We start from the raw sequence: 27,241 nt of genomic DNA, 5'->3' as shown, positions 1-27,241 counted from the left end.
TTATTCTATTCAATTCTTTTTTTGGATGGGGGAGAGGGAAAACCAAAATAGTAGTTGGAAGCACCCCACCGACCCCCCCCCCCCCCCCCCCCCCCCCACCCACCCACACCCAACAAAAACATGCCATGCATGTTAATGTTGGTCTAGCCTGGCATGTTGTTTTAAGACATTTCATTTCCTAATTCATATAAAATTCAATAATATTAATGGAGAAATAGTTACTCTTCAAACCTGTAAGTTAATGAATTGTTTAGGCTATTCCTTATGTCCACACACTCTCATGGGATGTGCGGGGGTTGTGCAAATAATAGTTCAATGGCGAACAAGTCCAGTTGAAATTGATTGAATGCAAATTTCTGAAAAACAAATCTAAGTGACAATGTATTAACTTTTCTACGTAATTGTTATCGTAAGGCCGAGAAGAAAATGTGTTTGTGTCCATGGTGATGCCCTAAAAATTATCCGAGTGTACATGCAGGCACACGTACCGGTAGGTAGGAAAATAGTTTTATTTTGAAATTTTGTTTGCCTTTGTTGGTCTCTTATACTGAGTTTGTTTACTTTAACAGTACTCTGTTTAAAGAGTCAAAGACAGTCAAAATTCACTTCTATTTCCCTGCTATACTTTTAACAAAGGCTAGTCACCAGCAGTCAGATTATATGTCAAGTAAGCACTGTGACTAGACAAACTGGGTCAACAGACAAAGCAGGCAAGTTGTGGTCACAGCTGTTTTATCACTCACCCAGAGGCAAAGTTGCTCTGTATCAAGTAACTAAAACAGTTCAAGGCAGTCAATCCTGCTTTTTGTAGGCTGGGGATTCTTAACTGTTGAGAACAGTCACTTGATTGATTTTGACTGCAAGGACCACTTGGCGCAGAATGAATGTTTGAATAGGCGGGTTAATCGGGTGCATACCTACGTGTATGTTCCCCAATACCGATGTTCCCCGAAATCCTTACCCTAACCCTACCCCTAATCCTAACCCTAAGGATTTTGGGGAACATCGGAATTGGGGAACATCGGTATTGGGGAACATAGGTATTGGGGAACATCCGGTAGACCCCGGTTAATCAATCAATAACAAACACAAAAACTTCACATAGCGAAGACATTTTTATTTTCAGGCATGATACATGTGCACAGTTTTCCTTATTTTGTTGAACATACATTTATTTTATGAGCGTCTGAGTAGCAATAACTGGTGATGGACCTCTGTTCTGTCTTTTGTTGTCCCAGATACTTGCCAATGTGTTCATCTTCATATGCGCCAACCTGGCTGGGGTCTTCACCCACTACCCGACGGAAGCCGCACAGCGACAAGCCTTCCTTGAGACGCGGCGATGCATCGAAGCCAGGCTCACAACACAACGGGAAAACCAGGAACAGGTAAGGAAAAGGTTATTGGAATGATGGGAAGATTCATGGAAACTCTTTGGGAAAAATCATTCAGTGAGTGTCCAATCGGGGAAATCAAACACTGTCATTGCCTTAAGACCTGGTGTAATTGAAGAAATGGGGGAAAAACAGGAAGACGTGTTGTTTTAGTGAAACGATGAAGGGAAGTGTTTGGAACAAACACTGGGAAAAATGGAAAAATTTGTGGAAAATATTGGGAAAATGCAACTGATGCAGATAAAGTGCGTGTATATTTATGGGAAATCAAAACAGTCATTGCCTTAAAAGATCGGGAACTAATTGTTTCAGTTCAGTTATAAATGGAAGTGTGTCGGAAAAGTCTTTGGACAAATTGGAATCGCCGGAAATTGTTTAGGAAAGAGACAAGCTTCCCTTGAAGCCAGGTTCACCACATAATGGAAAACCAGGAACAGCTAATTGTTAGAGTGAATGGAAAAGTCATTGAGGAAAAATGAGAAGTCTGTCGTAGAAATTTTTCTGGAAAGAGTGGCTGATGCATGTGAACAAAATTGGTTTAATTTTATCCTTTGGTTGACACTTCATTCAGCATGATCTGAGGAACTGTTGAGTTACATCAACACCACTGGTTCGTCTCAGAAACTTTGTTGTTTCCCATTTTGTACTTGCAAACTCCTACTACATAATAGTCTCCAAAAATATTTTCACAAAATTTTCTTATTTTTGGGGGGCCAGCAGTTGTCGTGACAGCTTTTACAAAATGTCGCAGACTTGCAGTATTTTCCAAGAACTGTTTTGCAGAATACTTGCATAGTGACTCAGCCTGGTCACTGAGCTACGTGTACCGGCATTTGTTACATCTTGAACGGAACTAATTTGGAGATGCTCAACAAATCTTCCACGTCGGTGAAGGGCAAAAACCTAATTTGAAGATAATTGATGCTAGCCAACACTACTCAATCCCTCCAAATTCCCAACATTACTACGCCAAATCCTCATCAATCAAAGCAGGTTGTATGATTAAATGCCAACAGCATGTGTGCAGAAGGTGATCCTGTATAAATCTGCAGTGGCCCGCCTGCTAGGGTATAGTGTTTCTTTTCTTCTGCAACCAGTTATAGTCACTGACCATAACATGCAAACGTCAGTTGTCCTGGGAGGATTCTGGAACACTTTTTAAGTTCTCTTTAAAAACATCCTCTTAGGTAATGAATCACAAAGAACCACAAAGAAATGGTGATAAGAAATATTGATTCTACCTCCATGGTACCGAACATGTACGATTTGATTTAATACGATAAATAACATTTAAAGGGAATGTACATCATTGGCTTTTGCTGTAATTTTCAGAAATGAACTATTTGAGGGGTTAGTATAATAGATCCAATATTATTACACTGACATATTTGAAGTTTTGTGTTCGAAAATGCTGGAAAAACCAAGAAAAACAAAAATGTTCAAGTAGTCTGGTTCCTTGACTCACTAAAGATAAAATGGACAAATTTATAGATGCCGGAAAATTGTAAGGTAAGGGAACCAGTCCAGCTGGCCTGCACCCGTTCATGAACATGTAACCAATAGCAAACAAAATTTGGACTGAAAAAAGTGTAAAGTTGGAGCAGTAGTTGAAAAATAGTTAGGTTTTCCAACAGTGGTCGGCCAACCAGCGTTGGAAACAAAAATACCATTTTCTTGAAAATGACTTCACACCAGGTGCCATAATTTTACAGGATGCTTTAGACTGTCATTACCCAACATCCTAGTAAGGTATTTCGTAAAAACTTGGTAGTTATATTTTTTGATGTTTGCAAATGTTGTATATTCCCTTAAAAATAAATAAATAAATAAATAAATAAATAAATAATTAAAAAAAAAAAGATGTGTCAGGTAATACCCGGTAGGTTCTGATCGTGTTACCATCTGGTTGCCCCGTGATCGGCCATCATTGCAATAGGCAAGTGTTTGGTATCAACCACGTCGTGCATTGTAAATTAGACAGTATACATGTAGCTTATTATCATGTTAACTCTCACCGCTCAGAATCCTGCAAAATCCTCTTTGCCAAAGTGGAGGAATTTGGAGGATTGAGGTTAAATGGCAAAAGTGCGTTACTGATTTCGTAGGATGCACTTTGTCAAGGTCTTACATGTAGGCCAGACCTTGTGTTGGTTTTGATCAGCCATTCATACATTGTAAATACAGGCCTGGATTATGCTTGAAATCCTCCGTACTGCTCCAGGATGTCACTGCCCAAGCCTCAACATATTGACAGTCACTGCCGCAGGATTTTGCAGGGTTCAGGCAGTAGTCACCCCTCCACGGACCTAATTAAAGAAATAATGGAGGAATTTACAGGATTGAGGCTATGCTATTTTTCCATGAGGCCAATTGGAGGATTTTGCAGGATTGAGACTACATCCTGGCAAAAAGGCCCAGGGAGTTAGGTTTAAATAACTGCAAATTCCTTATCAAGTGGCATAATGGTCACTACCTGTGCCGTGTACGGTTGTCATAATCATGCCGTCCATGTACTGGGTGTTGGCTCTGCATTTTTTTCTCAGTTTTTGCTACATGTATCCAACACAGCTTTGATGGCTTGCCTACTACCTACACATACTGCACGGTGCACTATACAATCTTTGCCTACTACAATGGCATTTCTGACTTTCTTGTACCCGGATGTAAATGTAGGCTGGTTCGTGAGAGAGCCCTATAAAAAAGAGGGTTTGAAGACCAAAGCTCTACACTCTAAACACGCGCCCAAAATAGTGTGCAAGTTGGAGTTGCTTCCATATTGCCTTTGAATAACCTTTTAAAACAACCCCAGACCTTGTAACATATTTTTTTCAGTACTTGGTTGCAAAAAGAAGAAGAACGAATTGGAGCAAGGGTTCAGGCGCCAGCATGCCGCCAAAGCAGGTAACCCTAATACCGGCAGAAGGCATCTTTTTACCTCCCCCCCCCCCCCGAAAAAAATCGTTTCTGGAGTCTCCTCTGAGGACTGAAACTCGAGACTCTTTTAAGCACGCTCAGTCCGTTCCCCTGGAGCCTCCCTGCGCAGTTTGCCGTGGAGTATTTGCCCCCGTCGCACAACCAAAGTCAGTTGTTTATAACGGCCCCAATTGTTTACTCACGGTGGAATTATTGACAGGGTTAGGCCCCGAGAGGAATATTCATAGCTGGATTTCAAACATTTTTTTCTTCCTTTTTTTTCGGAGGAAGAGTGGAGGGGTGTGCATGTACACGTACGGAATAAAAGAGAGGCATGTACATGTACATACATGTACATGTACACGTTTACATGTAGGATAAGAGTTTAAGGGAGTGATTCAATTGAGTGAATTACTCTATTAGGTCGTCCCCCCCCCCCCCCCCCCCATTCTGATAGGATAAATGTTGATCATATAGTACCGGTACAAAGGTATGCTTGCAAAATGATTAAGTTTTATTTGTTATTATTTTATTGTATTTTACGTGTAAGTTGCGTTCCCTGTGCTATTTTCGAGTTTATTCCCGAAAAATTACATCTCCTTTTCTAAATTGCAATTATTCACTCAAGATCCAGAATATTGTGTTTCTCGAAATATACAGCATTCACAGAGTATCCATCTTAACATTTGGAGCACAATTGACAAATGGTTCATCCTACTTTTTAATAAGAAAAAGTGTGTACGTGCAGTTGAGTCCATCTTCTAAAGGCCTCACAAATCAATCACAAGTCAGCCAGTTCCAAGTCAAGTCACAGACGGTTCAAAATATTGCGACAAAGACATTCCATTATTATCTTTCATCCCTTATTAAACTTGTGGCTGGACTTGTGAATTGACGTATGGATTACTTGTAACTGAACTGGACTGGTGATGGACTCGCCTATATCCCTGGAGCTAGAATGTTGTATGTGCTCATGGACTTAATTATGTTCATGTGAGTGTCATGCCTAGAAAAAGCCAGCCGAAAGTTCACAGCTCCAGAAGGGCAAATAAATTTTGCCCGGGGCAAGTGGCAGGATCGTGTTTCTCTCAAGTATTAGCTAGCACCCATGTGGGAAGCAAATGCTGAAGTGGTACGCAAAGTGGTGTGGCACGCCTCGAGATGCGTGTCAATTGGAACAACTACATTCTCATCTTACACACTCCAACAAGTACATTACATGTACATGCACGTGGACAACAAGGTGCCGTGCACCTTCTGGACATTCATGTGCCTGTCCTCAGGTTTGTGCCTCGAGCGGTACGTGTCAGCCAGAGCCAGCCACTGCCAGCCGGAGCAAACAGGCCAGAAGCGGTTCCCTCATAGGCAATCAGAGTTGACTGGGTTTATATCAAAAATTGAGTAGCTACAGTACATTGCCATTTTGCCTACCCCAACAATTAGGCCTACATTTACGTGGCCAACAATGAACCACACACATGTTTTGGACACACCAGGCTTCTAGTGTGTGCCTAGGGCAGTCTGAGCCAGAGCCAGCTGGTGCCAACTGGCTGTTCCCTCAAAGGCACTGAGAATCAGACATGTCAGAGTTGAGTGGTTTTTATTTCAGAAATGAAATAGCTACCGTACATTCTCATCTTGCCCACTCCAACAAGTACCAGAACATTACATGCACATGTTCAACAATGTACTCCACACATTTTGGACTCATCTGGACTCAGGTGTGTGCCTCTAGCAGTGTCAGCTGGAGCCAGCCCCTGCCAACTGGATTGAAGTGATTCACTCCAAGGCACTGTGATCGAATCAGAGTTGGCTGGTTTTATTCTCATTTTGCCCACACTCCAACAAGTACATTAAATGCATACACCGGGGGGGGGGGGGGGGGGGGGGGGGGGGGGGGGGGGGGGGGTCCATGCCGTTGGGTACCCCCAGCGAAGGAACATGTCTCATTTTCACTTTCGACATGTTCATAAATTTGGTCAAAAAACGCTTGTGTTAAACTGAGGGATTTCCTTTAAAGACTACAGAGTAAAGATTAGACCTTCGATGATCTTTTTTGGAAATAAAAACAAAATGTTAAGAAGGCGTTTCCACAAAAAAGATCGTTTGTAAGCAGGAATTATAGGGGCGTCATGAAGGTTGTACGATACACTGTAAGTGCATGGACCACGTGTCGGCGTACAGGACTCACCGCATGGCAGAACGAAGCAAATGCAGACTCTTTTCTAGAATTTGCTCTTCAATACTAGACTAATATACACATTCGGTATGGAACAAGTGCTTGAATTATGACTGTAGAAAAAAGAAAGCGTACATATAACAACTTTAAAAGGGATATTTCTATTATCACCATTTTGCACTCCCTTTTTTACGAAAGGAAGAGGCACACAGACCATCGTTCGCGATCTTCTCGGGCCCTCCCGTCGCCCCCCCCCCCCCCCCCGGCATACACTAGGCATACACCTTGAGCAGTGTCAGCAGGCCCCAGTTTCATGGCTCTGCTTACCATTAGCGAAAAATCCCTGCTTACTGCAGCAGAAAATTCTGTACTTACGGTAAGTGTGTTTCACGGGTCAGCGAGGAATTCTGGCTTGTGCACATATGCGTACATCCTGTAACTAAGGATTCTGTGCTTACAGGGTTAGTGCAGAATTTTTCAGCTAGTGCTATTACCGCTAGCTCAGAATGGTGATCCCAAGCGCAGAATTCTGTGGTTAGCAGAGCAATGAAATTGGGCCCTTGTGCCAAGTGGTGCTAGCTGGTGCCAACCAGCTGAAAGCGGTTCCCTCCAAAGCATGAGCTGACCGGTGGAATAGTATTTGCGCCTACATGTAAGAGGCCACACTTTTCAACAGTTCAGTGGACAAATTGCATTATTGCACTGAATTTATGATGATCAATCCTTCATTGTTGACTTGCTTGACCACACAAACATCAATGCCTTCCACCTCTGTGACCCAGGTTTGAATCCTTCCTTGGCCAACAGTTTGGTTTAGTTTTCAGTCTCTGCCTCATTCTGTGGGCTTTCCACAGAATGTCATTTTGGTGACTTTTTTGGTACATCTAGATACCGGTACAGCTTGTCTCTGTTACATTTTTTTTTGTTTAAAGATAATATACAACAGTTGCAAACAGCAAAAACAAAACTAATAGTCTCAAGTATTCTGTGAAATCATGGCACCTGGTGTGCTGTCATTTTCAAGAAAAGCGAAATTTTTGTATCAATTTCCAACGATGGTCGGCCGACCATCGTTGGAAAAAACTGACTTTTTTTCGAATTCTGTCCCCAATTTACCAAATTTAGTTAGTCTGCACCTTGTTTGCAATTGGCTACACATCCGTGAAAGGGTGCATGCTAGTTAGTCTGGTTCCCTAACCTGACAATTCCCTAATGTCTGTAAATGGCATCGTTTCGTGTGCAGTATGGTCAGGGAACCACATTACAACTTTAAACAGGTCAGTGTAACAATAGTTGCTATAAAATACTGACCCCCAAATCCATCCATTTCTGAAAATTATAGCAAAAGCATGTTGTTTATTACCTTTAAACTTTGGAGAGAAAAGTTCAATTTTTGTCTAAAGCACGAACCTACTTTCAAACCACCCCTCACTGTCATGATTTCAAAATAGGGCATAAATGAGTGCCATTCAAAAACAAACATTAGTATGCCAAAGTAATGTTTATAAATTTGGAAAAGTTTATACTGTATTTGGACAGTGTTGCAAAAGTTTTCTTTGAAAATTAATCCCTATTTATACTTGAAATTAACACAGCTAATCCCTTTCCCCAAGGGCTTGGGCAGACATAATCCTTGAAAGATAATAAATACATCAGAATTGCTTCTCATTTCGTTAAAATTCAGCTTTTAATCCTAAGTCTTTATTCTGACATTTTGGCATGCTAATACAAGGCATAATTTTGGTTATATATGGGGAAAAGTCTGTTTTTCAAATTCCCATGATACATTTAAAAGTATGCATGCATGAAAAAGTGCTGGACCAAATATTTATGGTCTCCGTGCGCAAGCAAGAGAGGGCGCATTTCAACAACTTGCGAGAGCCCATGGATGGGTCACACTGCGTACACCCATTGGTTTGTGTGCGTATAGCGCGAAGCACACACAAATAATTTGATGGTGTTGATGCTTCTATCATGTGTTGACGCTGTGTCAACGCTTATTAGTACGACCCCATAGAACAGCTTAACAGCAGAATTCTTGCCAAGATAATGTAAAACCTTTTTGATCAGAATTGTGTTGCTGTGTGTATTATAATTGATGGGGGGGGGGGGGGGGGGGGTTGTCATTATAGGGGATATACTGTAGGGGATAATTCCAAGTTTCTTTATAACAAACTCCAAGTCATCACGTTTTCAACACGTGTAAACATGACAAGCCTGTTTGTCTGTATATTGAATCATTGCATACATACATGTAAATGAACATGGGCATCCTTTTTTCCTGTGGCAGATTTGCATGGAAGACAGACAAGGCCGGTTATCGGTTAAGCTCCGTGGTTCAACTAAGATTTAATGACGGGTATTAGAGACCATAATTGCAGTCATTAGCAAGTGGAGACTTTCCATCATTATGAAGGGAGGGAGTGAGAGAAGAGGTTATTGTAAACAAGATACATGGATGAAGACTGGACTGGATGCTGTTTTGTTTTTGTTTCCCGTGTTCTTCAACAAATTCAATTTTTTTCTCTTAATAAATTTTCATCTTGTATATTTTATTCAAACTAGACATCTTCTACTTTTTGGACGTCTGCAACCCTCTGTGTAGTTGCCATGGTCTATAACATTTGAGCAGATTCGCTGAATAATTATGCAAGACAACCGCATCTTGACCTCTAGATTTCGACCAATCAGCGGGTGCTTTCTATATCGGGTCTTCGGTCATTAACCGTTGTCGCGTCAAAGACATGGATAAAAAAAATTACCCTAGACACAGCAACAAAGGCTGTGGTCACGCACTCTGTATTGTTACATGATACGTGACCGGCTGTTGTATTACAAAACACTGCATTCGAAATGACCAATCAAACGTTTAGTCCTGATTTGGGAATGAAATGACGTCACGATTTAGTAAAGTCGACTCCGATTGGCTGAGGTGCGAGATCGCATAAATCTGCATGCTTTTGACATATCGGATGTCATACAGGAGACTGGGCTCTGTGGATAACAGGTGATACTCAGACTACCCTCTGTGCAACCCTCTGAAAAAAAGGTTTTTGTGTTGGGCACAAACAGATCCGCTTTGCGAGCAGACTGGCTCCTGGTCTGTACATTATTGATACTGATTGTGGGTCGGGAACCAGCCTACCCCGCGAGAATGGAATTAGTGTCTGGCAGCAAATAATTCAAGTAATAATTCAATAATTGAACGTGGGCTGATCTTTTCGGTCAGTGTCTCATTCAAAAGTGAATAACCTTCGTTGCTAGAAAAATAACAATTTGGAAAAGTAATTTGTTTTTTCCAAGTAGAAACTCAAAAGTAGCACCGCGAATGCAACTTTAAACTATGCTGAATTCTGAAGGGGGCGGAAAGGCAATCTTCAGGGATCAGTTATTTGAGTATTGAATGAAGTAAGCATTAACTTTATTAATCCACCAAAGCTCACCGGTACAAATAACAATCATCATATTATTCAATATTGAAATTTTAGAAAAGGGCAATTCCATGGAATTATAAACATAAATGAAAAATGCCAAATGCCACCAATGAAACATGTACACGTGTATATCATTTTGAAGCTTATTACCGGTATATGTATTTTATGGAAACATACATAGTTTATCTCCAACAGTGTTCAAAAGTTCAGCTGTTACTCAACTGAAAAAATTAATTCATAAGTGCAATAAAAACAAATCGATTTGTCAGGGTACGTCACTCACCATGGTGTTTCGAGCTGACTTCTATTACCGTAGAAAAGTTGGATGAGCAACTTCTTTTTTAATAGGCATTTAAGAATGCTCTTATTAGTAAACTTTACAGTATTGTTATTACCCCTGATCATTGGGCCAATTAAACATTCCAAATACCATCTGAGCTCCCTGGGGAGTATACAGCTCGATGCTGCCTGTTAGGCGCAAGGAAGCTAATTCAATCACAATAACCATCTCTGCCCTCACAGGTACCCATTAACTCCTGAGTGGAGAGAAGCAATGAGTGACAAAGTGCCTTGCCGAAGGGCACACGCACCATAGCCCCAGGCTGGACTCGAACCCACAACCCGCAGAATTACTCGCAGACCACGAATTCAGTGCCCTTAACCACAAGGCCATGGCACTCCACAAATCATTGTAGTAACTAACTTTATATATACCAGTACGTCTAATCAGAATTAAAATCCAATTTGAAGCGAATTTCATGATGTCAACAATTGAAACAATTACAACCAGACTGGGACAGGTCTTGATTGCTTAAAAACATGCAAAACAAATTCAGGCCAACTTTACTCACTCGCTGTAGCTGACAAAATTCTCCAAAATTTTCATGAGGCAAAGACAAGGTCCTCAGTATTTCACCGGCCAAGTTTGAAGTCTCAATTCAATTTTTAAAGGAGACTTTTCTTCAATATTTTGCACCTGAGAGTGGAGCAAAGCGAATTCAACTATTAAACCTGGTCAACTGTTTGAAATGACTACTCACTTCAGTAGTCTGGTGGCACATTATGGAGAGATGTGTAGAAATAGAGACCGGTACCAGATGTTTCTTTTGACACAGTTGACTGATGCAGTACTAAAGGGATGTTGGACTGGTTGTTGCATGTGCCAGTCTATTTTCTTGTATTGCATGTTTTCAATACCTGAAGTTTTGGGACTCTAATGCACAGTATTGAGAGTCCCAAATTAGATTACAGCATGTACCAGAATGCAGAATTCATGCGTATGATTTGCATTTGAGTTTGAAAACAGGGCCACCTCATTAATGTGCTCTGATTATGGTTGCCAGATGTGGTTGTCTATGTAATCTGTACACTGCACGTGTAACATACATATATATACATGTGCATGTCCAATGTCCTTTTTTGAGGATCAGACATTTCAAGAATTTTCCTGATTTAAAAAAAAAAATTATTAAATTTAATTTCTACTGTATTTCTGTTCATTTTAAATTTAGTGTTTTTTGTTTTATTTAATTTTGGGGGTGTTTAGAGTGATCGTTTGGTTTTCTTGATTGACCAATCGGGATTGCGTGCAACATCGATACCGTACTGTGTAGTCGGTGTACCGGTAGATCTGTGTTGCACTTTTTTCATTAGACATATTAATTGAACATCATTCTTCACAGAAAAAAAAACGCTGTACTCCATACTGTCTGTAGAAGAATCAAATTAGCCAGGAGCCATGACGTCCAAGGATAACGTTTTTTACGTTTCAATGGCCTTCTCAGGAAGCTGTTGACATGGCAACCCCGTTTCGGCTTAATCGACAGGCGACAGAGGACTGGTCAATGATTGCATTGTATATATTTTTCTATTTATTAATTTTTGTTTTGGAGATGTGGGGTTGTGCTTGGGTAACTGTTTTCAGATGTCCTTGAATGTGCTGAAGCCTGGATGATCCTGTCTTTAGGCATCTGATTGCTGGCCTTGCCGTGTTTCTGAGAAACCAAAGGCCAGCAGTGGAAAATATTACGTTCATGTGTGTTTTATGGAAACTGAATAATATTGAAATTCTGTAAATTTCCAATGACTTTTTTGAAGAGCAGTTTTCCAAATAATGCAACTTCATGAGTGCTTGATAATAACAATGTACACATTAATGCAGTTCACCAAATACATCTGGGTTACTCTCCAAGAATGCGTATCATGCATTATTTAATTGTTTGCATTTTATTGAAACTTTATGAACACTAAATTGTGAAAAATGTATATATTTTTTTCAAATAAACCACAAAGTGAAATGGACTAGGTACGGTACATTATGATAATTGTTTCAAAGTTAAACCTTAGAAATTGACTGGAGAAGGGTTTGAACCTGCAACTTCCAGATTTCCTTTACGGTGCTCTACCAACTGAGCTATCCAGCTCTACATGTATGTTGGTGGTTACCCCTTGAACATGGACATTGACAAATTGGGGAACCACCAACATAGGGCTGGATAGCTCAGTTGGTAGAGCACCGGAACGGCATATTGGAGGTCATAGGTTCTAACCCCGTTCCAGTCAATTTCTTTGTTAAACATTGGGGGAAAAAATGAACATTAGACCCAGAATTCCTTTCTGGGCCACAATTTAACCTTAAACTCGATCTGTCACTGTTGGTCCTTAATTTATGAAGCTCCGAGATGTCTTTTGACCCTTTTAACATAAGCTCCCCAGATTTTGACGCTGAGCCCATGAAACTTGCACTTGAACTTCTCACGTTAAAAAAAAAAAAAACAAGTAAAAATTGTGTGAGGGAATTTAAAACTTCCCCTTCGCTAACAAAAATGTTGGTGGGATGGCCGCAAAGTAGCTTTGCCGGTTGGGTGCCTTTCAGCAGCGTCTGTCATGATGTGATTATCAGCTACCTCTTAACCTAGATTCTGGCAGTCCTGATGATGGCGACGTTTGCAAGGCCACGTCCAAATCAGTGGCTGCGGCTCGAACAATTACACGCATGCCTATGGACGCGGCTGAAGCCACTTTACAAAGACACATGCGTGTTTTTCTGCCTGCCGTAGCCTTGAAGTAGTTCGAACACAGCCATGGAGCCAAACTGGTATTTGTTGATTTCTTCTTTGAACCGTAAATCCTCCCTTAGCCAGTCTGCTAGACTTCTGCACACGCAACGAACCCTGTGCACAGTCTGGTTGAAGTAGATTGGTTAGTGCTTTTGATTGTTTATTGACCGTAGTTCGAATACCTTCCAGACAATCCACATAATCAGGGGTGAGATATCGTCAACAACACCACGAAGTAACACCCAAGTGGACTTGAGTGCGTGTTTCTAGTGCACACGTATTTTACGGAACCGAGTGATTTTCGTTTTCACAAAGTACCGGTAACACCTAAGTTCATGTACACTGTGCGCTCACTCGGTACTGTGTGAAAATGCACCTTACATTTTCGTTTTCACGAAGTAACACCCATCTTTATTTCACCAGTTTAAAGGCGTTTGTTAAATTTCTCTGTAAATCCCACAAGAATATGGATTAATTACATTCCTGTCAAAAGGTTTTAAAACCTTTGTATCCAATTTGTATTTTCTGTATTAAACAGTGTTGTAACTTTGTGAAAATGAAAATCGTTCGCGCGTCCGATGTGCGCGTCCACTTTGTGAAACCAAAATTTGTCATGAAGTGGTTTTCACGAAGTAACACTGAAGTGAACTTGGGTGTTACTTCGTGGTGTTGGTGACAATATGTCAGGATTTTTTTTCTGATTTCAGGATTTTTTTGTCAGGATTTTTTTTTCCTGATTTCAGGAGTTTTGTCAGGATTTTTAGAGAATCCTTTTTGAAATCTGGAGTTCCTGAGGTTTTACTGGAAACGTTGGTTTACATGTGCCTTGAAAAGTTTACATCTATAGAGCAAAAGGATTTTGTATTTTAGGGGTGTCTTTAGGGAAAGTTAAACAAACTTATAAACATTGTTCTGGGGCCCTCGGTGACCACTAAATCCTCAGCCATTACTTCGTAGATTTTTAGTTTCCCACGCAATCTCCCGTGAAAAATGTCCTACGTGTAGGGTGAAAATGTTGAAAACCTCCATTTGCACACTATGGACATCTGACGTGGCAGTAATGTTTGCCATGTGTATTTACATACATATCACCAGTGGTGAATGAAGCCATAAGAGTTTTAAACCAAATTTTCAAACATCAAGACTGGCGCAATCATCAAGACTGGCGCCAGTGTCAGTGTAGGATATCGGGTCGCATGCTCGTTGAAAAGCAAGAAGTGTCACTGTAATGACAACTGATGCTCCCACGGCTCCATTTTGTTATCTGAAATTCCTTTACGAGGTAATTACACAAACAACCAGCATATTTCCAAGATAATAAATGTGTAAACCTTTGTATTCACTTTTTAACGATCGCATTATCATTTTGTGGTAAATGCAACATTGGAGCCCAAACGGGCACATTCTCTCGAAAGTACTCCTTTAAATGTTGCTCAAAACAAGCGTCAGTTCAGACTATTACTAGATGCACATGAATCATTTCCAGTACCTCAGATTAAAGCCTAGTAACACGGACATTCAGACGGTTGTTTGTGTAATAATAATAATAATAATAAATCATTCTTATAGAGCGCATAACATAACCGAAAGAAATGTACATGACCAGTTGGCAGCTAAAACCGTTTGCCAAGGGCGGATCCAGAACACAAATTTTTTTTTTGGGGGGGGGGAAGTGGGTTCAAAAAATGACGGCGTGGGGTTTGGGGCCCACTTCAATTCCCTGAATTTTTTTTGGATTCTAGATGCTCTGTGGTGCAATCTGAGGCAATTTCTGACCACATTGACAATTTTTTTTGAGGAAAAGATGGTGGTGTACGCAGTGCCTGCTTTTATTGCGACGTCACTTAAAAAAAAAAAAAATTGGGTTCGTTGCCGTTTGCCAATGGCTACGCTAATGGAGTGTACACACACGACAGAAATTGGCACAGGCATGTACATTTTCTATTTTTGTCCCTTATTTTCCAGCATATAAAATGCCTAGTTGCAAAGGTATGTGATTTAAAGGTACCGTAGAGTAGATCATTTGTCATGTGTGCATGTTTTTCATTGGAAGCAACAAAAGTGCTCAAAATCTAAAGACGGGTCATGAACAACAAACCTGATGAAGTTTTAGCTCTGTCAATGCTGTTTATTCCAAGAAAACAAATTTTCTAGGATCTCTCGATTCCAATTCAAAAGTTGCGGAGTCATATTTTGAGTTGCGCCCAAATCAGCATCCAGAACATGTTCTCATTCGGCCGATTGCAGCTACGCGATGTCATGCACTGAACCGACGAACAAAAGCAACCGTGCACGCGTGTGCGTCGTGTCAACGCTTGCGCACACCCGTTCCCTGATTTGCCCAATAACAAACCAACTACTTACGGAAATATCGAAAACTGACTCATCTTTGGAAATGACCTTCTTTTATTGTTTTCTTCAAAATGACAGCATGCCAGAAGGAATAATTTCACAGGGAGTTTAGTGCCATTAACATCTTTAAACCAAGTAAGAGTTTTAACAATAATTTGGTCAGCTTATTTTTGGATAGCTGCAAATGATATACTCTACCTTTAAACACTCACAGTAGCCTCATTGTGCACATCAAATTTACCTTCTTCCGCTAAGCATAAATGTGGGTCATTTTTATAAATGTGGGTCATTTTATAAATGTGGGTCCGGTTTTTTTCCCTGTTACATCTGACATCTATAATTTCATTATTCTGATGTACTCCTTAATGCAGTCATCCTCCAAGAGTGATTTTGAATAGCAAATTACAAACCCAACAATTACACAAAATTGTTTGAAGTTATTCATAATGCTACTTGAATGGCAAATTACAAAGAAACAAAGTAACAGGGATAGCAAAATTGTCACACTTTGTATCCTATTTAAAGTTAAAGTTTGACTTACAAAAAAAATGTATGCACATATTCGGGCACTTAAGATAGTTTTCTACAAATGTGAATAACAATTTTTGAAAGGACTTCTTTCTCATTAACCTCTAGGTCAAATTTTGGGAAATGTTTCTAAAATAATAGGAACATTTATTAAACATAAAAAAACTCTCTCAGCAATTTTAAAGAAAATTAATCATTAAAAAAATAAAGAAATTGGGAAAATGAGTTATTGAAAAAAATGAAATTGAACATTTCCTTGGTTAAATGTCAATCTGTTTGAAGATAAATATGAACATACCGGTAGTGACCCAATGGAAATGGAACGTTTCTGAAAATTATGGGCACAGTACATTGGGTCGCTGTTGGGGGATGCCCAAAAGTGGGCAGGCAAAGGATTTCTTTTTTGGGGGGGGGGGACCTCCCCTCCCCCCCTGAACCCTAGTCTATGTAATAGACCTTGGCCCTGGTGAAGTGATCATGGTCTATGATATGTAAACACAAAACGGCGATTAAATATGCAACTAGACTGCGTATGACCTAGAGAAACTGACCAATCAGCAGGCGCCTTCTATGCGCGCGCAATGCGAGCTCCCTGCGGGCGTAAACATCACACCCATGTTGAGTAGCATTTTTGTACAGGTTGTTGTATTAAAATGTGGCATCAAAAATGACCAATCACAATGTTAGTCCTGATTTCGGAATGAAATGACATCACGCATGCTCAGACGTTCTACCGGAGATGAGCTCCGTGGATAACGGGTGATACTCAGACTACTTGAACCCCCTTCTTCCATGTATGATTCAGACGTTGGATCCTACCCAACCCGTGTATTGACTCATTGTGTACATGACCACTTCTAACCATTTTTGAGAACCCTAGAGGGAGTGACACGCTGCATGGATGTACTTGTTATTTCCGTGTCGCGCGAAATATGCACCGCTTATTTGATTCTGAATGTGGCCAAACCTGTAGCGTCTTCCTTGCCATCAGCAATGCGTTCAAATTTCCCTCCCAGATCTCCCCCAATTGTGCACGGAGTCCGTATACCATCATGAAACATAGTTTACATGTTTATGTATTGTGCCAATCTCTGGAGAGAACATTTTCACTTGCACACAATCGTCGTGAGTCGATCTGCAATAAAAAGTCGAACCACAGTTCAAGTCCGTGTCTGCACAAGTACTTAACCGAGATTCCACCTCGACTGCCCCAGTAAATCTCATTTACTTCACCGATACCCGAGCCTGTCTCGTGCCAAAGCATTTGGATCTATCAACAACTTGCTCTCTGCGTTCAAACCTTTTACTGTCCCTACCAATCTAAATTACGGTACGTCTCCCCTTGTTTTTTCATTAGTGCCAAGATGTCTGAAGCTTGGTATATTATCTTTCTGCCTTGCATGAGATTAACTTCATGGAGTCTCGGTGAAATTTTTTCGGAGTTACGATCGAGATTCAATTTCAAGTCATTTTCACTTTCAAGTCGTATTCCAACTCTCCGTGGGAGGTAGCCTGGTAGTTGACAATGTTCTTGAATAAATACCTGTAGATGTATGTGTATGTATGCGTCCATTTAATTGGTCAACAAGGAAAGTTTACCATGCACATACACGTTCATAGCTGTGCTCTGAATGTCAGAATCAACATGAGGCCAATTTCATAGAGCTGCTTAAGCACAAAATTTGCTTAAGCACAAAAACGTCTTGCTTAATAAAATCGGTTACTGGCCAAAACTCCATGCGATTGTTATGCTAAGTAAACAACAGCTAAATACCAGTCACAAGCAATGTACATCACATGGAGTTTTGGCCGGTAACCTAATTTTACTAAGCAATGTTTTTTTCGTGCTTAAGCAAATTTTCTGCTTAAGCAGCTCTATGAAATTGGGCCCTGCAGGTCCTTGAATTGTGCTTAAAATTTGAGTGATCCACAAGACAGTGGCCCAATCAGCATCAACTAACAAAACGGCCACTTTCCAATTTGATGAGCAACATCCCTGCATGTTTTCCTTTCAGTTCCTCTGATGCTCTACCACTGGTTACAGTAACTATGACACACCATAAAGTTGCCGACTGTGGATGTGTTCACATGATACATCGCTTTGTGGAGCGACCAATAAGTTAAATATGTGTCCGTTATTGTTTATTTACAGGACCACGTAAACACAAATAAATTTGGAAACCTCTTTAAAAACAAAACTCGTTGCTGTAAGAAGAAAGAAAGTTCCAACTTGAAATTTGCGTGTCCCTTCTCCATCTTTCCCACTCCCCCCCCCCAAAAAAAAGCCATTAAAAACTTAGATTAAAAACTGGCAAGTTCTAGTTGCTTTGTGCCAGCAGTAATACTGTTTGGTGTGTGTATGTGGACATTTTTTTTTTCAGCTGGTTTATTGCTTTAAATCATTACTGCGGCCAGAAGCTGAATAACGTGAAGTTTACATTACATTGCAAAGTTTTGGAATCAGTAACAAATACGGTATATAAAATAATTCCATGAAATTGTATTTACAAACAGTTGAATCAAATCGTATAAAAGTCAAAATAAAAATAGATAAATACATGCACGTACAAAGGTATTTTAAGAGTACCTTAAACAAAAAAATGGTGGAATCAGGAGAAAATTGCACTTTTTCCCATTCCAAAAAAATGTCATGTAAGGCAGAGGGCTCGTGCGGAATCTTTTGTGTCGCAAATATGGCTCTAATTTGGGTTGGGTCCTAAGAGTTACATGTATCTTTTGGGCGCACTGTACTCTGAATCAATCCTTTTTTAGCCACAACATGTTTCAAGTCACCAAGATGGACTGAGAGAGGAGATGATGAGGTTTAATGTGCTTGTAAACATAACGTATTTTGCGTTTGATAAGGATATCGCCCAACACAAGGTCAGGACCCGATTTCATGGCTCTGCCAACTACAGAATGCTGACCAATTCAGGAAATCTCATAAAAACGCCGGAGGAATATCGTCTTAGTTTTAAAGCAGCACCCTAAGACCCTGCACCTGTAAATGATACTCCCTTTTAAATTAATACAGGTTGTTTTGCAAGGTGTTACTTAACCCCAAAACAAGCTGCGCTTCGGGCTATTGGTATTTCGCTAGAACCACACACAGAAGCCCTTTAAAGTGAGCCATCGAGGCGAGAAAATGAGCGACAGCAAACTCGGCGAGTGGTAGTTGACCCGAAAAATTGCCACGACCCGTGTTTGTTTTGTACCTCCTACTTTAAAGACTAATATTACCCTTGGCTCATTTTTTTTTTTTTTCTTCCTTTTTTTTTTCCACTCGTGCAGGAGAGACTGCTGTTGTCGGTGTTGCCACGGCACGTTGCCATGGAGATGAAGGCCGATATTGCTAGCAAACGGGAGGACATTCAATTCCACAAGATCTACATCCAGCGTCACAGCAACGTCAGGTACAAAAGGGGGGGGGGGTGGGGGTATTGTAAGGTGCGTGTGGAGGCGATTTATTGATGGACCAATGAATCATGGCCCAATTAATTAATCAGCTAGAGAAATTGAATTTTAAAGTGAGCACCTCAAACAATTTCAAGAAGTATGTACATATTGCTTTAGCATTTTTAAAGGTACATGTACATGTACATGTAGAATGGACCATATGCAGCTTTCAAAATAACAACTGACCAAGTTATCGTAAAAAAAAATAGCTTACTTGGTTTAAAGATAGTATTGACACTAAACTCCTCATGTAATTATCCCTTCCGGGCATGTTGTCGTTTTGAAGACAAACAATTAAAGAAGGTCATTTGCAAAGATGTGTCAAGTGACACATTTTTGGAAATTTCCATTGGTAGTTGGTTTGTAATTGGGCGAATCCGTGAATGTGTGCATGCAAGCGTTGACATGACGCACACGCGCGCCTGCGGTTGCTATTATTAGCGAGAATCGTCGGTTCAGCGTGTGACATCATGTACATGTAGCTAGAATGAGAATCATGTCCCGAATGCTGATTTTTGGATTGTGTCATGAGAAGACGCAATTCAAAACATGATGCGGCAAGTTTGATTTGAAATCGTGATACAGAATACTGTGGGTTTTTGTTCATAATTTATATACAGCTTTCACAGAGCTAAAGCTTCATCAGGCTAGTTGTTAAGCACCCGTCTCTAGACTTTGACCACTTTTGTTGTTTCAATTGAAAAAAATGCACACATGACAAAATGGTTCATCCTACCTTTAATTAATGATACACGCACCGATATGTGATCAGCCGACACCGATGATTTATGATGTGATTTTTAACTACAGTGTATCAAGCGTTACGTTTTCAGCAGATCTTTCTATCATAGTAACAGATTGACAGATGATAAATTGTATACGCTTAACCCTCCAAAACCCAACAAAATCCATTGTCTGGTTTTGATTGTTTTTGATAGAATCAGGACTGAGCACTAGCACCATTACTAACATTTCCATTCATCCATACACCAGGGCAAATTTTACAAGTACTACTTACAAATTTCCTGTCTTAAATGTGCAGTTCATCCTACATCTAAACCACTTCATAATTGAACTGGTGAACTGTTTTTTGCAAAGCAAGTATTTTCAGTGCTAATAGCAAATTCCCGTGCTCGGCAGCTCATTAATTTCGCTCCAGGTGTTGCTTTGTTCATCCTGTGTCTGACCTTTCGTTGATGAAAATAAATATTGTGAATTATTACTTATATCAGGCTTCCAGTGGTAAAAATAGATCAGCGTATTGTATGCTGTAGTGAAAAGTACCCGGATGACTGCAGTATTATGTCAGTAAAAGTACCGGGATGACTGCAGTATTATGTCAGTAAAAGTACCTGGATGACTGCAGTATTATGTCAGTAAAAGTACCCAGATGACTGCAGTATTATGTCAGTAAAAGTACCCAGATGACTGCAGTATTATGTCAGTAAAAGTACCTGGATGACTGCAGTATTATGTCAGTAAAAGTACTTGGATGACTGCAGTATTATGTCAGTAAAAGTACCCAGATGACTGCAGTATTATGTCAGTAAAAGTACCGGGATGACTGCAGTATTATGTCAGTAAAAGTACCTGGATGACTGCAGTATTATGTCAGTAAAAGTACCCAGATGACTGCAGTATTATGTCAGTAAAAGTACCCAGATGACTGCAATATTATGTCAGTAAAAGTACTTGGATGACTGCAGTATTATGTCAGTAAAAGTACTTGGATGACTGCAGTATTATGTCAGTAAAAGTACCTGGATGACTGCAGTATTATGTTAGTAAAAGTATCCGGATGACTGCAATATTGTCAGTATTTAAAGCACCCGGATGAGGACAATATTATTTTTGATATTGCCCTCATCCGGGGATTTAAAAAAAATTTCACTGGTTCCCGCTCAATCAAGAGTGTAGAAAGTCACAGTTGTTAACCAGTGAACAGAGCCTAGCGGTCGCGGTCGCGCATTCGGTAGTGCTTTGTCGACAAAAATGGCAGCTTCAAGCGGCGCGAGGTACGCTTCAGTTAGCGAAGAATTCAACGAAATTTGAGAACTAAAGATACTGAAAATACCTGGAAAGCAACCAAGATGACACCCGCAAATATTCTGTGAATAAACATGTAGGCCTACTGGTATCTGCCGAGAAGAAGCTACTGACGGATTTTGAGATGCTGGAAAAGCTTTCACTAGCTGGTATTTTATTAAAGTTAATGATTAAGTACTAAGAAAGTAGTCGGCGATTTTTACAAGACAGCGACATGAAATTTATTTCTTTTGGATCAAGTCAGCCTGATATAAATAATAAAAATTATATTGGATGGCTTTTCTTCGGGGAATACAAGAATATATTGCACTCGCTATAAGAATATTGCCATATATTCTTGTATCTCTTCAAAGCCATTCAATATTATATAATTACTGCATCAGAATGAAGTGACTGTTACAATGTATGTGAAAAGCACAGCTACAGCTACATGTGTATGTGTGTATAAAAGGTTGGGCAAGGCCTGGTGCAAATTGAATCTTAAATTTAAAAAAGAAATCTAATTATTTCTGGATTCTGTTTGCTGTGTTGATGCAGTAAACATGCACTTGCTATTTCAAAAGATACACATGTACCTGTAGTTTTTACACATTAAGAGTCAATGTTTAAGCACAACATTTGCTTTTTTATGTAAAGTTGGGAATATTTGTTTTGCATAAATTTGTCATTTGTAAATTTGCAAAATAATAATTTGAAGGCTGCCCAACCCCCTTCCAAGAAATAATGTCTGGACTCTGGAGAATTAAATTTAATGACCTACAAATGGTAGCTGTAATACAGCAGTAAATAAGCACGTAGGCCTAACAATATAGAGCACTAATGAAGAAAACATCTAGGACAAGCACGTAAAATTATGAAGGTTGGGTTTATTTTGTCTTTCAGATAAAGACCCTGAATCATCTTTAATTGCTTGTGCCTCAGGAGTAGGCAGTTTTAATAAGGGAGTAAATGTGTGCTTGGCCGGTTTTAAACACTATGTTTAAGACTGGTTGGGAGTCTGGACACTGATAATGACCCAAAAACTTTTGGTCCATAAGTCAAAACAAGTCAAACATTATATATTTCCAACAATTTTGTTCAACAACTTTACTTCATGTTGTTCGAAGCACCCCTCTAGCTATGTTATGGTATGTCCCTCTCGCGAGTAGTCGTAAACAACTCCTTATATGGAGTTTGGCGCTCGCGTCGCACGTACTGGGCAATGTGACGCAGAACGCAGCTGTGACGGTGTAGTGTGAATTTAGGACTACAAAATACTGACTCACTGATAGTATTGCGCATGCCCACGTGAGGATTGTTAAAACGGTAAAAGGCACTGGATTTCATAGGAGTCCAAATTTCATGCGACACTGGAAAAGTGTTTAAGACCAGTCAGCTGGTGTTTTATCGACTGTTTAAGACCGGCCACATGATAGGCTCTCGACCAATAGGAATGGGTAAACTGAATAGGTATTTATGAACATTATTGAATTGTTTAGGTTTATTTTTTTCTTCTTGGCAGCATACATGTATGCTGCGCCCCCAGTGCACAGTAGTGCAGGAGGTTATGGCAGTCCTAAGGCAGTTTATCGATTTGATATTTCTTTTTTATTTAAACAGGTGTTGTAATTGCTCCGGTTATCTGTCTTTTCTTTCTTGGCAGTATATTGTTCGCAGACATCGAGGGTTTCACCAAGCTGTCCTCCCAGTGCACGGCACAGGAGCTGGTCAAGATCCTCAACGAGCTGTTTGCTCGCTTCGACAAACTGGCTCAGGTATGTTTGCATAGAGTTAGGCTGATTCCAGTTCAGGTGGCCATTATGGACAGGTGGTCATAAGCTCCGCCCATCTTAAACATTTTGTAAACTTCTCGCAGTGTTTGTAACAGAGTTTGACTGAGCTACCTTGGTCACCTGAACGAGATTCACTGCGTTGCAATTTGATTGACAGGTAGGGGAAGGGGTCCATAGACAGATCTTGGCAGATGGCCAAGATGTACAGGTGGTCATAATAGATCCTTATGTTGGCAGTGGGCCATGATGGACAGGTGGTCAGGATAGACATGTTCAGGATGCTTACAATAAGCAGTGCCCAATTTCATAGCCCTGCTTACCAGTTACAGAAAATAGCAGAAAATCATGCTGCACTGCTTAACCAGTTCACACAGGGATTATTTTGACAAGAACAGAACGAGATGCGGGATTTATTTATTTAGCCATCACCCTCGGGCAGCACACTCATATTTCCAGCCTCACTCTCTGCGAGCAGGTCGCTGACAGATATTTCCGGCCTCTCTCCCTGCGTGTTTATCTGCCATCCGTTCCGAATACCGCAAAACTTTTGTGCATGTATACAAATGTACTTGGCCTCCAGCGCGAACTGGTTAAGCACTTATGGCGCGAATGTTGTAACAGTTGCACGCTCGTGGAGATTTCTGTTGTTACGTCACTGATTGAAGCAACTTTTTCATCTGGGATTAAACATGCTTTTGCTGTGCTTACTGCTTAACGGTCTCTATGAAATAGACAGAGGCTCTGTGAACACAAAATTGGCTGTTAGGCAGCATTATGAATTTGGGCCCAGGTGGTTAAACACTGGATAGGTGGCCACAATAGACAGGTGGTCACAAGAGTTACACTGGTATAGTCTAGAGATAATCCCAATGGGTTGGCTGAAGTGAACAGGTCAATACCTTGAGGTCAGAGATCACTGGTTGCAATGAAACAAGTTGATCACTAATTATGCATGTAGGTTTATTAGGTTGAAACACAATAAATGCATTTACATACTGTACATGTACATGTGCACTTTACATTTCCACAGCCGTATAATGTTCTGTAAGTCATGGGAATGATTGGTTAATTTGGTGGCTACATACCGGTATTGGCAATCATTTGGCCAGTAGATATTTACTATGCGGCCACTATTTGGCCACCATTTGACAACTTTGTGAAAATGGCCATTGTTTGGCCACAATTTGGCAATTGTATCCACCATGTGGCCACTGTTTGGCTACAATTTGGCAACTGTATTGACTGTGAGGCCGGTACTTGGCTACAATTTGGCCACAGTATTTTATGTGTCCATTCGCTACGATTTGGTAACTGTATTGACAACATGTACGTACATACATGTACATGTAATTGGCCACTATTTGGCCACAGTTGGGCAACTTTATTGATAGATGTTGCCACGATTTGGCCATGATTTGGCAAATTCTATATTTTGACTACTTGTACCAGTATGTGGCCACTATTAGCCTACTTGATTACAATTTGTTGGCCACGTAGTTGGGGAGTATAATTTTTCTTGTATTTCAGAGAAATACTTGGACACATGTCTAATAATGTAATTAAGATTTACAACTTCGATGCCTCACAAATAGATGGATATTTGTCATCTTCATACATGATAAGGTAAAAGTAACCTGCCTGTGAAAAATGACATGGTAGAGCAGCGTGATTTTCTCAGTTGACCAACAAACAGACCAACTTTGCATGTACATTACTAATCCATGGTTTAGTTTTACGATATCAGATTACCGGTGCTATTCAATCAAGTAATTGCGGCGCCTATGTTGCCGCTCAAGGCCATTTTGCAAATGCGTTGCCGCGCCGTATGCAAATTTGAGTGGTTTAACATTGCAGTTATTTGAGATTGATGAAGGTGGGAATGTGCGCACGTCAATAATTAGCATCTAAGTGAGTGCTTTGTTGCCATGGAAATGGCTGATTCTCGGATTGCTAAACTGCTCAACTGTGAGCAATATGGTCCCTTTGCAATTTGTCAGTAATTGGCAATAAAACATGCACCAACAGCATGAATACTAATGGCTAATCCATGGCAAGCTTTTCTTTTATGATAAAAAAATATCAGAAATTGTTGCTCAGGCCGCAACAAATTTCCTGGTTAAATTGCAATCGAACATTGCACGATTATCTTGTCGTTTTTTTCTCTAGAAACATAAGAAATTAAAAGAACTCTTTATAGAACTTGTAAATTCTATACAACGTAAGCATGAAGTTCACCATGTGTTGGTTTTGCAAATTGTGTAACATGTTTAACAGAATAGTCTTTTGACTCACATGGCGAAATACAAAACAATGTATAATTTTTTTGAACTGTTCTTTTCCGTTGAAACTTAATTTAAAGGGATTACATGTATTTCAAGAAGGCAAATTTTTTTTTTCGAATGGAAAATTGACAGCGATACCAAAGTCATGATTCAGTGGCTTGCCCGTAATGCACGATAACCTTAATATTGCTTTGAAGTGTGTTCATCGGCGCTCGGACTTCACCATGGGGACCAGTCGAGAGAAAAGTAGCGATATCCTAGCAACGGCATGCACGCTCCGACAGCGGGCCTGTGTGCACCACATGGCCACTTTGACGTCAGATTTATCGGGCTCCGTCATCGTTTCGTTTCTCCGTCCATTTTTATCATTGTCTCACGACTATTCCCGGCAGGGCTAAAAGTCACATAAGGCCGTGGAGGCTATCGTGACTATTAATCAAATCATTGGGTTATATATTTTTTCTATTTCCCTGGTGGCTATTCCGACTGTTCCCTCTAAGAAGGGCTCTAGCCCTGATCACATGTACATGGCATAGTTCATGTGAGTGATCTATAATAACTTATTCTTTCTTGTGATGTTATGACGGTCTCGGAAGGAAATGTTTTTCTAGTGTTATCAAAATTTGGTGGAAATTACTATCTTAATGCATGAGTAATTGTGACATTGTAACGGTGGAAAGTAATAGTCAGGCATGCAACTTTTCCTCGGTTCAGCTGATTTCCTCTTTTTTTACTTCCCATGTGTGCCATTGAAAATAGAAAAACACTGTACAAAGTCTGGGACAAATTTGAATTTCCTCTTTTTTTTGATTTCCCAGTTGTATGCCTGAAAAGTGAATCACATATTACTTTGAAGATTTTATGTCTTTTTTTTTGGAGCGAGGACCCCAAAATTTTCAAATTGAATGAGTAATATTGAAACAGTAGTCACTAACTTTCAAAACCGATGTCACACACACAAATAATAGTTTGTTTCAGTTAAAATCATCTCCTGTCTAATTCTCACAGTATGGATGTTTTGTTGCGTGTCGCATGTAAGGAAATAACTATTGTTTTAAAGACCGAACACAGTGTAGACTGTCGAACAGTGGGTTTTTAAGCTGTGGCAGGAGCTTGTACATGTCACTTGGTGGTCGGTCGGGACATTGGATTGAACGCACCTGTACGCACATTAAATGAAGGGCAAAAACTAATATTGATTAACATCACAATGATGCAAAATTTGATCTGAACCGGCCAAACAATCCCGCAAGCTCGTTGGTCGAGTGGTAAGACGTCTGCACTGGAAAGCAGTAGGTCATGGGTTCGAATTCACCTGAGTGATTTTTCCCAACTTTCACTCGGGAGGTACATGTAACACATTGAGTATACAGTGTTTATACGTCGGTGAACGGCAAAACCTAATTTGCTTTAAAATAGACTTTGATTCATTATTTACCTATTTTTCACCATGAAATTCTTGTGCAATCATACAATATATGATTCCACTGTAAGTAATTATTTTCCCTCAAGAAAGAATCTCATACTCACTGAGAGCAAATTTGAAAGATATGGATATTATTTTGAAAATCCATTTTTAAACCCAGGTATCTGAGGAAACCAAATATATTTATCTAATAAAATGACTTCATTTCAGTTTTGAAATAGAAGTATAAACCCTCGCTTCCCACCCCAGCTGTGAAGCTAACAGAGTATGTTAGTCTCCTTCCCTGAGGACTAAAACCTGATTCGCTCATCCGTAACAAATCCAGAAGAATGATATTTCCAGAAATTCCTTCTGACAACACAATCAATCCCCCAGCCCCCAACAAAAGAAAAAGGTGTCA

At 40.1% G+C, this 27,241-nt stretch overlaps 1 protein-coding gene across 1 annotated transcript in view; it reads left to right on the top strand.

Moving 5' to 3' along the window:
* The first annotated feature begins 1,241 nt into the window (after positions 1–1,241).
* The window catches only part of LOC119719137 (adenylate cyclase type 5-like), a 96,597-nt gene continuing 70,597 nt past the window's right edge, over positions 1,242–27,241 (top strand). Inside the window, exons 1-3 of the mRNA XM_038188459.1 lie at positions 1,242–1,388; positions 19,151–19,272; positions 23,004–23,115. Of these exons, the coding sequence (XP_038044387.1) occupies positions 19,190–19,272; positions 23,004–23,115 (195 nt within the window). The 5' untranslated portion in view covers positions 1,242–1,388; positions 19,151–19,189. The remainder of the gene's footprint in view (positions 1,389–19,150; positions 19,273–23,003; positions 23,116–27,241) is intronic.

Source organism: Patiria miniata, unplaced genomic scaffold (genome assembly GCF_015706575.1).
Source record: "Patiria miniata isolate m_02_andy unplaced genomic scaffold, ASM1570657v1 HiC_scaffold_8, whole genome shotgun sequence".
Taxonomy (NCBI): domain Eukaryota; kingdom Metazoa; phylum Echinodermata; class Asteroidea; order Valvatida; family Asterinidae; genus Patiria; species Patiria miniata.
This window is presented reverse-complemented; position numbering and strand designations above follow the sequence as displayed.